Source organism: Lissotriton vulgaris, unplaced genomic scaffold, assembly GCF_964263255.1.
Source record: "Lissotriton vulgaris unplaced genomic scaffold, aLisVul1.2 SCAFFOLD_827, whole genome shotgun sequence".
Taxonomy (NCBI): Eukaryota; Metazoa; Chordata; class Amphibia; order Caudata; family Salamandridae; genus Lissotriton; species Lissotriton vulgaris.
This window is the reverse complement of record NW_028247218.1, coordinates 302,383-318,613: the sequence shown is the minus strand read 5'-3', so window position 1 is coordinate 318,613 and position 16,231 is coordinate 302,383. Positions and strand designations below refer to the sequence as shown.

The 16,231-nt window shown below is 42.7% G+C and overlaps 1 protein-coding gene across 1 annotated transcript in view; it reads right to left on the bottom strand.

Annotated features, from left to right (window-relative positions):
- Positions 1 to 8,592: 8,592 nt before the first annotated feature.
- LOC147665215 (arf-GAP domain and FG repeat-containing protein 1-like) overlaps positions 8,593 to 16,231 on the bottom strand; it is a gene marked incomplete at its 5' end in the record, with an annotated part of 303,816 nt that continues 296,177 nt past the window's right edge. Inside the window, one exon of the mRNA XM_086949669.1 lies at positions 8,593 to 10,156. Coding sequence (XP_086805795.1) covers positions 10,097 to 10,156 — 60 coding nt within the window. The remainder of the gene's footprint in view (positions 10,157 to 16,231) is intronic.

Genomic DNA, 16,231 nt, shown 5'->3' with positions numbered 1-16,231 from the left:
GCTGTTTGGGTCCTGGGTCAAAGTTTTGTATTCTTCAGCGGTGGCGAGGGTGAGGCTGAGGCTGGGGACACTGATCTCTGACCAATATCCGCTTCTGAGAGGGACGCAGCAGGGATGTTCTCTATCCCCACTGCTGGTTGCCCTGGCCATAGAACCCCTAGCGGTACAGGCGAGACTGGGAATGTGCTTTGAGGGGCTGTGGTAGAATGAGATACCACATCGAATCTCGTTATATGCAGATGACCTGCTTATATATCTAGAAGACACAAAAGGGGCACTGCGGGGAGCGTTCACTTTGCTGACTATGTTTGGAAACTTTTCAGGGCTTAAGGTAAACTGGAGCAAGACGAGCCTGCTGCCGGTACGACCGGGTGTGGAGGCTCCAACTCTTCCCCAAGAAATAAAGTGGGAACCGAGATGCCTCACTTATCTTGGGGTCCGGATAGATCACGATGCCGCAGACGTACTGGAAGGTACACAGGGCGTTGTGTGAGGGCCTTAAAAGGGAGCATGGCATTCTGGTCCACGCTCCCGCTATTGGTACTGGGGAGGATAGCCTTACCTAAAATGGTGGCATTGCCGAGGCTCCTTTATTATTTCCGGACGCTCCCCATTTGGGTTCCGCCAGCGACGTTTAAGGAACTGAGAACGATGACTATAGGATTTCTGTGGGGAACTGGTAGGAAGCAGATAGCAATAGATAAACTGATGCGTCCGAAACTGCAAGGGGGTCTAGCAGTTCCGGACTTTGAAGTTTACTATTTGGCGGCACAGCTACAGGTTCTCACACAGGTGATTGCAATGGAGTTCCGGGGCCCAGACCATGTGAGAGGCACAGGGATACAAAGGCATGTCCTCTCATATATAGTCCTACAACAGGCGCTCTTACCCAGGGACTTGTCCCTGGAGGAGAGTACCTTGAAGTCCTGTTGGAATCGTCGCCAGCGTAGGGCGGGAGCCCTCCACCCATATGCTCCAGAGATCCCGCTGGGGTTGCTGACTGCACTTCCCCATGGGAGCGACTGGTCTGCTCTCGAGGAATGGGAGCAATTAGAAATCCAGATGGTGGGGGACCTATATGAAGACGGAGAGTTGTTGTCTTTTCAAGCATTACAGGAGAGATATGACCTTCCGATAGCCAACTTCCTGCTCCATGCGGCGGTGGTGGTGGTGGCAATCCGGAGACATTGGAGGGAGGGGCAAACAGAACCCAAGACTACCATGGCATCCCAGTATGTGGTAATGGCATCAGGGACATTTAAGGCAGTTACATGCCTCCAATCCAGGATGTTAAATGAAGGGTTGCAACCATTGACAACTCTGAAATCGAAATGGGAAGAGGGGATAGGCGGACCAATACCAGACATAACATGGGGGCATGTCATCAGGAGGGCATGGAAAGGCACGTGAAATGCGAGACTTCAATTAATACAGTTCTTCATAGTACACCGGGCTTATCGGACGCCGGGGAAGATTCAGAAATACTTCCAAGCGCAGGACACAGCCTGTCCCAGATGCTTGAAAGAAGGAGCGGAATTGGAGCACATGCTTTGGGACTGCCCAAAAATAGGGGATTATTGGCTGGAAGTGGGAGGACTTTTGAATGAAGTCACAAGCAGAGATCTGACATATGACATGGCGGCATGTGTCTTACTTTGGTTTCCCCACACACCCAAAACAAAAATAACAATTAGGTTTATAGATTTAGGGCTCATATTAGCAAAGAGGGAAATCACCTTACACTGGAAATCAAAGGAGGGACCATCCTATAAACGCTGGAAAGCAGAGCTTGGTAAATGGGCAAGGAGCGAAAGGACTGTCCGGCTGAGGCAGGCACAGCGCACCAAACAGGAAAAGGTATTGGAGCATGCCAGAGCATGGGAAACGTTAGTACAGGCCCTGTCAGGCCTCCAGACAGATGAAGAAAGCTAGAGCACTAGGAATGCACGATCGACACCTAGAATCCCCATTAAGTTGAGAACTCCTCACTAACAACAGCACAATACATGATGCGCTCACTTGAACTCACATGCCCACACCACTTAGGGGAGGGAGGGGGTAAGTACTTGAATGTGTTGTGGTATAAATGAAGATATGTTTGATAACTAAGGGCGTTGACTATCGTAATTTTGGAGTATGATGAAAAACCTTCAATAAAATGTTTTTTCTAAAAAGACCTCTATAAAATTATCAACATTTTCACCAATCCTGCAGCCTGTACCCAGCAGATGCTCCCCTGTGACAGCAGAGCTAATTATTTGGATGAAAAAATAAACCTAATCTAAAATCAATTTCCTCAGGGCCCCCATCCTGGGGATCTTTCCAACTTGCGACCCCCTACTTTAAGAAGTAATGATGAAGGCCTTCAGTGTTTTAATACAATAAAGATACTCAAGGCTGAAGCCATGCTAAGAGCAGCGAAATTCGGATCCCCTTTGGACGTTATGAAAGCACATGTGTTCGCTCTATTAGCTCCTCTCCTGGCACCCTCCATTTGTGACATCCTTGACACTCCCTCTTGATAGGAAGGCCACTCAAGTGCTACCAATAAGGAAGAAAGCTCAGTTACCCAAGAAAGTGATTGCCAACTATCGCCCCATCTCGCTTCTGTCACTAATGAGAAAAATGGTGGAAGGGTATGTCAACACTCAGTTGATGGGTTATCTTGAATCTCAAGGTACCCTCGACCCTTCCCAGTCTGGGTTTAGACACAATCACTATACAGAGACAACCCTCACCGGTGTCACAGATTATATAAAAATGGCGCTGGACAACAAGGCTGTGCTGCTGGGTTTATTGGATCTGACAGCAGCCTTCGACACTGTCTCTTATCAGAAATTGATTTATCAATTGAGAGAGTCTGGAGTGCAAGGACAGGCACTTAAATGGCTTACTAGCGCTCTAGATCAGTGTACCCAGACGATCAACCTGGACCCCTTTCGCTCCCAAACTTTGAAGCTTACTAAGGGGGTGCCCTAGGGCTCTTGTTGAGTCCTGACTTGTTTAATGTTTATGTGGCCTCCCTTGCCAAGATTATTAGGGAGTACGGATTTACTCTCTATTCCTATGCGGACGATATGCAACTGCTCTTGTCCTTTGATAAGGATGCAGAGCTGGTTCAACACCGTTTTGCTAAGGGCATGCTAGCCATATCCGCTTAGATGACAGAGAACTTCCTCCAGTTAAATGCGCCAAGACCAAAATCCTGCTGTTTGGCTTGGCTCAAGCAACCTGGTCCCCTAATTGGTGGCCGGCTGTTTTGGGCCCAACCCAATCCAGGAACCTCTTGCAAAAAATCTTGAGGTCTGCCTGAATGTCTGGTTATCTATGAGGGATCAAGTCCCGACCACCTCAGGGACCTGCTACCACACCCTGAGGCTTTGGCACAATGTTCCAGTGGCTGCCCGTATCTGTTCGTAGAAATTTGATTCAGGCACTGGTTATTGCTTGCCTTGACTATTGCAACGCTCTGCTAGCATCAGCAAACAAATCTCTTCCGATTAGACTACAGATAGTCCAGAATGTGGCAGCACACTTACCTCTCAAAAAGCCGCCTCGTACCTCCTCTAGGCCAATTCTGAAACAGCTTCACTGGCTTCCCATCCGCCAGAGAATCAAATTCAAACTTTGTTGCCTTGCCTATAAAGCGCTTTATGGTAGAAGTCCTAGCTATTTGGCAAACAAGTTTAAAGTTTACAGTCCAAGCAGACTGCTACGATCTGAAGGGAAAGGGCTGCTAGTGGTCCCCGGCTACAGGAAAATACGTACAGGTGACAGAACTGTTGCATACCTGGCCCCGAAATATTGGAACACTCTGCTGGAGGCCTTACGCAAATGCCCCAGTCTGCTTTGTTTCAGGAAACTCCTGAAGACTTAACTATTCCGGGACTGATTTGTATTCGTTAAGTACCCTATCTTTCTGGCAGTGCGGAGATACCCCTACGGGGATGATTCCAGCGCTTTATAAATCCCATACATACATACAGAGAAGTTCTTATTCTTGTCACAAATTGCACATTTTGTCTGTACATTTAGGGAGTTTGAAGTGATATACTAATCCTTCCTGGTGCCACTCTGACGATCAATTTGCACACTGCACAGGTAACTTTCCGGGTCACCCCTTTTTGTAATTTTGGACTTTACCCTCGCCTGAGTCCCTACCACAACTACACAGTACGTTCTCTGATATTGCATTAAATAATTTTACAGCTCTTAAGAAGTTACCTGTGTGACAAAACACATGTTGGCTGTTGTGACTGTGTTGACGACATGCATACTGTACCTTGCAGAACCCTTAATATTAAAGTAACTATCAAATTGGACTCAATATACAAGAATCCTTACTTTAATGGACATGACATGTTTTACTTGGACTGCCTTATGAGAGCTTTAGTACCTATCCATATCTAATTTATGCAGTGGATTTCTGGATCTGGTGCCTCAGATACCATTGTAGGGTGGTTAATAACTTGACAGCACCAACCACTAAAATCCTCATGATTTTGTATGCTTACCCACCTGACTGTGTTTAAGAACATGTTACTTACCTTCGGTAACTATGTACCTGTAAGAGAGATATGTTAGTTAAAGGTTCCTTACCTTACCTTAGAATTATCCCGAAGTGCCAGACTGGATCCATATTTTTTTTTTCTTAGCAGTACCCCTGTGCATTGGTTGGTGGCGTTGGATGACTGCGGCTGTCGTGGGAATTGTGGGCGCCAGTATGATGTTGTGGTGCCTACTCAGGCACCACCATTGCGCGCAGACGTCCGTTCTGACACGACTTTCCACGCCAGAAGTGCAGAGCCATGAAAGACACTGACCACTTGTGACAATAACTAGGGCCATGCAAGGGAGTCCCTATCCCTAGAAGTCAGTTTGCAGAGCGGGAGGATGGGTGGGGTGTTACAGACTCCTTTACATATGTCTCTTACAGATACATCGGTATGAAGGTAAGTAACTTGTTCATCTGAAAGTAACTGTTAGTTATAGATTCCTACCTGTAGAATAGATACCCCAGCAATACCAACCCCAGAGAAAGGTCCGTAAACCTAAGTTCACACGAGAAAGTCCTGGAGGACTGAACGGGTGAAATAGCCGTCCCGCCAGACTTGGCTATCCAAGCAGTAATGCCTGGTGAATGTGTGCAAGGATGCCCACGTGGTTCCCTGACAGATGTCGAGAAGAGGGACTCCACATGCCAATGCAGTGGTTGCTGCCGCAGCTCTAGTGGAATGAGCACGTAGCTCCACTGGAGGCTCCTTTTTCGTAAAAGAGTAGCAGATCTTTATGCTAAGGATAGCCCATCAAGAGATGGTATGCTTTTGAACAGCCCGACCTTTCTTGGCACCTACATAGCCAATGAAGAGTTGATCATCCACCTGGAAATCCTATGTGCGATCAAGGTAAAAGGACTGCACATTTTCAGGGTCCAGACGGTGGAGTCTCTCCTCCTTGGAAGGGTGCGGATGTGGAAAAACGTTTAGCAAAGTGTTTGTTTGTCCAATGTGAAAAGGTGTAACCACTTTAGGAAGGAAGGAGGTCCTCGCCCTAAGCACCACTTTGTCCAGATGCACAGAGAAGTAAGGGGGCTGGGAAGATAGAGCCTGAAGCTCACTCACCCTTCGAGCAGAGTTGAAGGCAACAAGGAAGGCAGATTTCAGAGTGAGGAGCCTCAGATGACAGTTGAGAAAAGGCTCAAAGGGAGCACACAAGGTAAATTAAAAGGAGTTTCAAGTCCCACTTGGGCATTATGAAGGGAGAGGGAGGAGAAATGAGTAATGCCCTTAAATCTATGACGCACATCAGTGAGGGCTTCATTGAAGGGCAATAGGTGTTGGGAGGTGGATGCCAAAGTTTGAAGCACCTCTGTCAGGAGGTTAGTCCTAACCGCCACTGAAGAGAGCTCAAGGCCTCGGCTTCCCTTTTCACCACCACAGCGTAGGATTCTCCCTCCTCCATAGCAACGGTAGGGGGAGAAAGCATGCCACGGTCTGGGGAGGTGTCAAGACCACTGGCGTCACCCAGGTCCTCTCTTCAGTCCAGCTCTTCAAGCTGTTCTGCTAAAGGGTCCAGCGACCCCTCCCAATCCTCATCACTACTTTCTGGGTGATAAATAACAACGGGGGTGAACAGGGGAACAAAAGTACCCTTCAGTGTCTGGTTCGACGTCGACCAACATCGGTCCGACTCCATCTCGGGGGTGAGGATGGGGTCGGGTCGGCAAGGGGCATGGCCAGTGCTGGGTGCATCATCGGGATCAGCACCAGGGAAGGTCAGGTAAGACTGACCAGGGTCGATCTGGATCCACGGGGGACCTTTGGTGCCTGGGCTGGAGCCGCTGGCATCAAAAGCCCAGGACCCTCGACCGGTACCGCAGGGCCCAAAGGAGTGCTGGCAGAGTCGGGATGCCGTGGAGGGCTTTGTAAAACATACTTAGTTGGGCAGGGGACGCTCCGGCTCCCGGAAACAGGGGAGGGGTGGGAGGTACGGCATCGTCCCCGAAGAAGGAACCGGAGACAGAACCTTAGCGCAACAATGCTCTGGGTCCCGCATCACGTCAGTCGACCTACGGGAAGAAGGCGAAGAGCGCTGGTGCTTCTTCGCCCCCTCTTCTTGTGGTTCGACTCACCCTAAGACTTCAAAGACTTTGAATGCAACAAGGTGTGGGGGCTCCACAAGCAGCCTTGAGACTTTCCTCTTGAAGTAGACCAGGAGCGGTGAGGAGCCTCCAAGAGCTTTAGGGACTGCTCCTGCAAAAACTTTGGATTCATAGCTCGGAAGTCGGAGCATGACTTCCGGTCGCAGTCGTGCTCCAGACACCAAAGGCGCGGGTCTGTCACAGACATCAGCCTGTGACCGGCTGTGCAAGGCTTGAACCTGGTCAGACGGTGGAACACCCTCTTGCACCAGGAGTTGAAGACTTGAAAAGAAGTCGACAAAACGTCAAAAAACTTGTGTCAAAAAGTGACTAAAGGGGCAGCTCTCTCCGGATCTGCGCTAGGCTGGTGTGGAAAAAGAGAACGGACGTAAGTGTGCAGGGGCGGTGTCTAAGAAGGCACCACAACGTCATCCCGGCGATCACGACGCCGATGACAGACATGGAGTCGGCCAATGCCACCCACTGATGCGCAGGGGTACCGCTAAGAAAACATTTCTCCGGATCCAGTCTGATGCCTGGGGGAAATTCTAATATAAGGAATCTATAACTAACAGTCTCTTTCAGATTAGAAGGTGCAGTTGGTTAATACCACTAATACCGCATTGTATATATATATATACTTAAATAAGTATTTATGTAGTGAGCTACAATGCCTCAGCAAGACCACACCATGCTGCAGTCTACAATGCACAAGTACCTCATGTGACACTTAATTGTTTCAATGTAAATATTCCTGTATGCAACACCAGTTTTGGTTGTAATAAAATGGTTTGACTGTGCACCCTCGAACAAAGTCACTAAAAGCCACAAAGCTACCAGAAAATCCTCTAGCAACAAGGCGCCACCGAGGTGGGTTCCTAAACTCTTCTGAGGGATGCAAAGTTGGGACACAAAGAAAGTGACTGGAGCCAAGGCACTGGGGAAGTGTCCTTAGGCAGTGTGATGTAGGAATATACAGTTGAATAAAGCCAGAGTAGAGTAGGCAACTTGGGCATGAACAGAGGGCAATAAATACTGCAAAAACGCTTAGTCACAGTGGCGAAAGCTCACTCAAGGAAGAACTAAACAAAAATATCAGACTGCTGTGTGTTCGGAGTCAATTGCATTTGCATAGGCTGTTAAAACTGGGAGTTAAGAAAGACATCAAAAGTATGGGCATGTAAGAGTGGACAAATTGTACGACTGGTGAAGGGTATTTCGTGAGCATCACTTCATGAAGCAGGAGTGAAAAGTTAATCTTAGGAATTTTGAACATTCAGGAAATGTGCACTTGTCAAAGTAGACCAGTGAAAATGTATTTGTTGTATTATCAGTTTAAACTTCTCTAATTGTTTTGATATAATTCTTTAAGAGTGTGGTCATTTAAAAACAACTTGGAGAAAACTCCCCAGTTATTGTAGAGCAATGCATTAGTAAATATCTAAATGTCTAAACAGATACTAAAATGAAAATTCACACTTTAAGCAACTTGGTGTCAGAAAAGAAATAACGAATGAATGATTTCATAGGCGTAAGATCTTAAACACTGCATGTTTTGTAGATGATTTACACTGATCAATAAAGTCTGATTCTACACATGGAAAAAAACAACCTATTCGTACTGTGCAAAATATCTGCCACTCCATATACTGTGATGAACATAAATACTTGTTAACTTTAAATCACATTTGAGTTTTACTACAATGTTAATGAACAAAACATGGCAATACTTAAAAGTCGTTATGACGTGTTTCAAGTTGCAGGTTTAGTAACTTTCTTTCTAAGACGGAAAAAAAAACGTAAAAATCTACACGACATTCAGTTAAAGGCAGTAACACTGATTGCTTAATCATATTCAAACATGCCCCACAAGAACTTTAAAAAGGTTAGAAATAAAGGAACAAAACCAAGTCATGTGGTAAAATAAATAGAATTTAGTTGTCAGAATGGAATTGTTAGTCACCATTTTTTTATTTTTGCTTTTTCATGTCTAAGACAAAATACATTCAGCAATTCAAGTTTAAATTGTAAGTACTCCAGAAAACGGAGGGAAAGTACTGTAAACAATGTGCAGCTGCAGTGATCACTGCCAGCAATGACGCATCAGCACTGGACCTGATTTCATTTGCAGTAAATTTTCATTTACATTTCATTATGCAAAACACAATCTTTTGGGCAGTTCCAGACTTGTCAAGAATATGTGCTTCCCCACACCAAACAAAAGTTCATTGTTTTGTTCAAAACAAACACACTGAAAAACAGAAATGTGAAATACATTGCTAAGGGGAAATATATTGCACATATACCCAATATAAACCATACTGAAAAGCAGGAACTAAAATAACTGTAATTAGTAAACAGTTACATAAAATATGCCGTGAATGGTTTCATGTATTAAAAACATTTGCAGAATTATCTAATTGTGGTATTTCTCCCTGTTTGTGGAGAGAGGTGATGACTGACGTGACTTTGTTAATATAAAAAGAGATAGGTTTATACAATTAATCGGATGTAACCAATCAAATTAATGAATTAGTGCAAGTACACTGCACTGTTCATCTTTACAAATATAGCTTTAAGTGTAACACGTGTAATTAAAGATTGTGGAATCAGATGATTAATCAAAACTTTTCCAAACATTAACCATAAAAGATGACAATTATTCAATTTGATATTATAGTTAAATGAAAAACAAAGTGAATATGCAAATATTTCACATCGCCATTTAAGAAATCCATTCTTATAGTAGGCTTTGTAACAATGAAGTAGATGGCTGTACTTTGCAAGTAGATAACCCTAAAAAATCCTCAACGACAGTTAACAAAACACACATACAATTTTATTTGTTCTAATATTTATTTTACCACCTGTTAATTGTAGCAAAACATGAGCAGCTTTATTATGCACACGTGTCTTTCTAAAGAAAGGAGCATTTTAGGCATGTATAAATAGAAGAGCTATTTAGAATGAAAAAAATTGTTTTTCAGGAAATGAATAAAAATTGTTTTGTCTTTTAGATCAAAACTTTCAATAGCAATGGTTAAAATGATTTCGGTCATTCACCCAACAAAAAGTGGTTGATCAAGTTTCCCAGAAATATTTCGTTCACAACATTATTTGTTAAAGTTACAAATACTGATATGCACAGAGCGCTACCTTCTAAGAAAGTAATATGTACAGTACTGCAGCATAATAAATGTGATATCTGCAATAACTTATTAGTCAATTTGAATACACATGATACAGCTACGTTCTTTTTGCCAATTCACAGGTTAAAAGGATGTTACAAAGCCATCCATTTTGACATATTACTTTGCTAATGTTATCCAAAATGTAGGCTTTGAAAAACATTTCTTCTGTGTAAAGCTAAGATCAGTGAAACAACACAACAGTGCAAGAGGCGCAGAGATGTTACATGACCACAAATTGGTTCTTGTGGGTAAAATGTCCTTAAGGCTATAAGAAAGGATTTGTGGATGAACCTCCTGCAGAAAATGGTCCAGTGGGAGCACCACCCTGTAAACAAATAAAAGAAACGGTCAGAAAGACACAGACGAAACCACATGAATTTAAATTTCTAAAAAACCTACTCTAGCGTATCAGGGATTATAAACTACTTTACACTGCAGACTCGAAAACCTTAAGAGAACCGTGTGATCATCCAGAGGAGACCCTGCATTAATAGGGGGAAGGAGACAAGGCGGGTGTGGGCTTGGACATCTTTATTCTGCCCTAACCGCGCCCTCCCCCATCACGTCTTCTTGACCACACCGTAAGTATTAACTTGACTGGAGCCACTTTCTATATCCTGGAAAAGGAGAGGGGTGTTTGAGATGAAGCCACAGAAGTATTCAATAAACGTATTTGCATGTCACCATGTGATTGGGCCTTTTCATGGGTCGGCATGTGATGAGGTGTGAAATAGTGTGTCACAGGACAGTTTCAGGCCTGACACTGTGTTCAGCTTGGCCCTGCCTTGACAGGTTTTCCCAGCACAATATTTTACAGCATTTCGGAATGTACCTGGTGTTTTCACTGTGAGAACAGCGGGTCACGGCTTTAGAGGAAAGTAGTGATCACATACTGCCCGATAGATTCCAGTTTGTAAATAGTAAACAATGTGGTAACCAATAGATCTACTTCGGACCGCAGAGGTGACACTTCTAAAGTTGCGACTGATTTTATCACTATTGATAATAAATATTTACCAGGTCAAAAACATCTCCATTTAATGGTTCTCATGTGTCTACTATTGAGGGAAACACCTGAAAACATGTTACAATTCTAAAATAAGCAATTATAGAATTTGTTTAATTTAAACCTGTCTCAGTCAAAGTCATGAAAAAGATACTGGGCTGGAAATAACATGGCCATGACTACGTTTAGGGATGGTAGATGAGAATTAGATTAGACTACTGAATTGAGAGCAAAGGAGCTAAACAACTTAAAAAGATAGAAGTGAATGAAAGAAAGTCAAACCAGAGTTTATTAAGGCCAGTTTAATAAAATCACTGACTAATCTAGCACGTTTAACTTGTGTATATAGGGCATACATGCTGACATAAGTCATCAGAGCACACATTGCAATAGAGTACATACTTCATAATCCATGATTAATGCACAAATGCTGACAGAGCAATGTAATTGCATATATCCATGCAAAGAGACTACGTGCCAGTAATAAGTATTATTTTCCTGGACACTTACAACAAATGTGTAAGGTTTATGAACCTTTGCCTCTGTCTGAGCAGATTAGTATAAGTTGCCATGAGTGGAGCAAACTGCATTAAGTGAAATCTTAAAAAAATAGGAGCCACTGCTGCTTACCTAAAACTACAAAAATAACCCCCAACTCTTGTTCAAAAAAATAAAGTAGCAAATGAACATTACGTGTGCAAGCATCATGCAAAGACGCACACTTGCAGCGATGTGGAGACCTTGAAATTTTCATTTGGTATGGAGGTGGATTTAAAATATACTGTAAAAAGGCTTTACACTTTTACGCTTGTGCTTACTCAAGGTTCAGAATGTCAGGGATGATCAAGAAAAAAAAACAAAAACGCATGCCGGTAGTCCAAAACAAACCGTAAACATATATAAATATTAAAACAAAACACAAGGCGACCCTGGTGATAACATCTATACACACAGTGAAAGTAACGAAAAAGCAACACAAGGGAGCAGGTGTGCTATAACATTTTAGAAATAGGGGATGCACAATTCCATTGGCTGCGGATTATTACACAATGCGGGAAAAAAATGAAATGTTTGCGCTTCCTTGTTTCAAACATGCCACAAGTCTATTTCCCTTCACTCTCTAGGTGTCTGATCGAGGTGGAACTGTGACAATCATGTCCTTTCACTAGGAGTCATTGCTTTCCACTGACATACCATTTGAATGGGAGGTGATCGCTAGTGTCCCTCAGATGGTGCTACACCACCACCTAAAGTCACCCATAGACTATTTCACGGCAATACTTGAGCAGGGTCATGTGCATGGGTCTACATTTTCTAACTAAACATGAAGGTGAAGTAATTTCCCATTTGACCGCAGAAGACTTAATTGTTTTAGGTGCTTTCCTACCATCGTATCTTATCCTCCAATTCCGAGCCAAGGGCTAGATAGATGCAGGGATGAGCCTTAAAGAAAATAAGGCTCTTACAGCTAGATGTGGGCAAACCAACAGTCCAAGGGTCTGGCATGGCTTTTGGAGTCCAGAAAATTATACAACAACCAACGTAAAATATGATAACATTTATTTTGTTAAAGTTTGTTTCTTTAATTATGTTTAGCACTGCACTAAGAAATACTTATTAAAAGTGACAGTTTTTAAACATGAACCTAGAATCATTAATGCACCTGCTGCCACCCTGTCAACACAGCCATTAATGAACTAAGAGGTAAGGCAGTTGTCATGTGAACTTTGTATGTGGCCCAGAATGTTTTAGACAGCACTTTAAATTGATACATTGAAGGGCTGATGCTTACCATCCACAGTACCTCCTAGTAAATGTATTGCAGCAGTGCTGAGAAGTGAGGTACTATGTCTTTCAAAATAAAGAAGTGCAGGTACTCTGTTCCGGACACAAACTGCCAATTTAAAGCACTGCTTATGGATAAAGCAATAGCCTATTAAATTAAATACAATAGTTTTTTGTTTTTTAACCGCATGCACGCTAGCGGGTTTTCCCGCTGCGCGCTGAAGATTCGAAAATCGCGCGTTACGTGACAAAGCCAGCTCGTCATGCGCGTAGCGCAGGTAACGCCCTTGACGAGCTGGCTTTGTCATCAGCACTGAAGGGGTTAATGACAAATGTTAATTCTTTGTTCTTACCGTTTTGTGCTGGAGTGTCGACCAAGGGTGGCAGGCAGAAGCCACAAGAGAGCTCTGAATGCCAGGCTTGAGGTTCCAACAGGTCCTTGAGCTGAGCCTGAGCCAGGCATTAGGTTTTAGCACTGCTTGAGCTTTCAGTGGCTCGCCACCTTTATTTACAGCCCTGTTAACATGCCGCTTTTACCCTAGCCTTCATAACCCCCGAGATCAGCATTTGCTACCCGTTACAGACATCCAGGGTTGTGTGTGCTTCATCTTTCTCTTGCAATCTTGCTCTGTCAATTCTATGTCCCTCTGGCTAATGTGAGAATGATTATCAAGTGTAGACCAGTAATGATGTGGTTCTCACCCTTTAGGTCACTGTGCTGCTATTTGCTCTCCCCTGGTGTCCCTTAGCAGGGTGTTCAGGGTATTAGCACCCCTGAAGCTATTGCTCATTCCATAGCAGCACTATGCAATCTACAATCATTATGCGCTCACTGTGCTGTTCAGTTAATATCTACAGTACTACTGTTGATCATTTAATTGTATTATTTTTATATCCATATTTTATATTTAGTTAATAGGATTTTATTTTGTATTTGTATCTATCACTTAGGATTTGAAATAGTAATTATGCAGTTTTTTTAAGTTCTAAACTTTTTCTACTGATGGTCAGGTTGGAGTGTTAATCACCACCCTAAAGTCCTGTACTTTTCCTACGGATTCTTTTGCTCATGGTGGGGTGGAAAGAGTAAATACGTTTTTTTCATGCACTTCTTTTGCTAAAATGTGTGTTTGAATGAAATTATAAACGCATATTATTTTAATGTTTATTAGGCTGGATTTAGGACTGTAAATATCCCCCCTAGTAGAGAAGTTGTATTTAAGTATGTTCATTAATGTTTGTGGCCTCTATTTATGGTAGCATTTCTGAATTTTGTTAAATTATTTCTTATTATTTATAATTTCCCTATAGAGCATACATTTAAAAAAATTGTGGTTTGACAAATTTTAGTTTTAGTGATGTAGGTTTATTTTCAATTTCTTAATTATAATTTTTGATTCAACATTTGTATATTTACACACAAACATGCAATGATTTTATACATTTTAAATTACAATTCATTTATTTTTATTGATTTTTTTAAATCTTATTTTCTTATATTAATTTGGGTTTCTTTTGTTTTAATTTATCTGAAAAGTTTTAGCTTTAAAATGTTCTCCATTATATATACTTTTAAATGTAATACTTGAAAAAGCTAATTTATGCACTTTAACCTCTTCCGTGCGCCCGATTCCCCCCGGTGCTGAGCCTTAATGAAAACGGGCGTGGTCATGACGGAACGGTTCCGTCATAAGCACGGCTCGACCGATGCTCATGACGGAACCGTTCCGTCATGAGCATGGAAGGGGTTAAAGTCACTATACTGTTAATACTTTCAAATATGTATACTTACCCATGTAATTACACTATTTTTCTCCACTATATTTTTGTAGTGAATATTTCTGTTCTTTACAAAATATGTAAAGCCGATATTTTTGCCCTTTACATTTTTATATCACAATATTTTCCACCTCAATATTATGTCATATAGGAGTGCAGAAGTCACAGGAACACTTATTTTGACCAAGTGCAACCATTGTGTAGTTGTGCAATACACCCTAACCAAGGGGGGAAAAAACTAGAGTTGGCAAGCAAGGGAAATATGAAGATACTGTCTTAAAGCAGGCCTAAGGCCATGTGCCCCATGCACACTGCATTTTTGGGGGAAAGGCTTAACTATCTTAGGAAACAATCCCTCACTAGTCCCAACCACAGGTCTTTGTGAAACATATATCCACTTGGCCAGTCAACCGAAGTCGCAGTTTTTCTCATCTTGCCCCAAGATTCTGGAACTCCCTTACTTTAGCTTTAAGAAGTTGGAACGATCACCTCCACTTCAGGAAATCTTTGAAAACATGGCTATTTGAGCAAGCGTACGCCTAGTATCCAGATCACACCTGACTTAAGCAATCAGCGCCATGAAACCTTCGGGTGTACGCGCGCTTAATAAATTCCTACTAACATAACATAACTTGGTGCCTTTTCGTGACGACCGTTGGTCACCATCTTCGGATTTTTGTTTTTTTGCTTTCTGTCCTTTAATAGTCTTTCTCCTGTTTTAATAGTCTTTCTCCTGTCTCATCTTTCTGGCGGAGGAGGGTGGGATTGCTAGTGAATCCAGAAAGTCTTCAAGCTGCAAAACTACACCGACAGGTAAGATATATACAGTTTGCAGCGTGAATGTTTCTGGATTCACTATGCTGTGCATAGACTTTGTAGCGGTCTGCTAGGTTTGTGGTGGCTGGGTGAAAGATGAGAGTCAGTTACTGAATATGTGTTGTAAGACCTTCTGTCCCAATTGTGCTTCCTTGTTCATCTGAATATCTATGCAGTAGGGCTTAGTGAACGTGTGCACGGAGGACCATGTTGCTGCTTGGCAAATGTCTTGAATAGGAGTATTTGCTAGAAACGCAATTGTTGCTCCTTTCTTTCTTGTTGAGTGAGCATGTGTTGCTCCTTGTAATTCTTGCCCTGCCCGTTTGTGCCAAAATTGTATGGTTTGTGCAATCCATCGTGAAATGGTATTTTTGGTAATTGGTTGTCCTAGAAAACTGCTGGCAAAAGACACAAAGAATTGCTGTGTTTTCCTGCATTCTTTTGTCATTTCTATATAGTGCATTACTGCCCTCCTGGCATCCAGTGTGTGTAACGCCTTTTTTGTTCTTCGTTTTTGGAAAAAAACTTGGTTTTTGTGTTGTCTGGTTTATGTGGAACCTTGACACCACCTTTGGCATGAAATGTGGGTCAGTTCTCATTACGATCCTGTCATTGTGTATTTGTAGGTAGGGCTCTTGTAGTCTTAGAGCGTGTAATTAGTTTACTCTTCGTAGTGATGTGATAGCCACTAGGAAGGCTGTGTTTTAGAGCGAGCATATGCAGTGTTGCTTTATGAATAGGCTCAAATTGTGTCTTCATCAATTGAGTCAGCATTACATTAAGGTTCCATGCTGGAGGTGGCATTCTGTTTGGCGGTGCGATCCTTTTTGCCCCTTCTAGAAACCTCTTTACGACTTGGGATGTAAAGAAACTCTTCCCGGTTTCTCCTCTTGTGTAAGCCACTATTACCGCTAAGTGCACTCTTAGTGATGTGTAGCTACGTTTATTTTGTAGTAGATGTGTCAGTGTAATTCAGTACTGTTGATTCCTTGGTCATCCTGCTCTGTAGTTTCT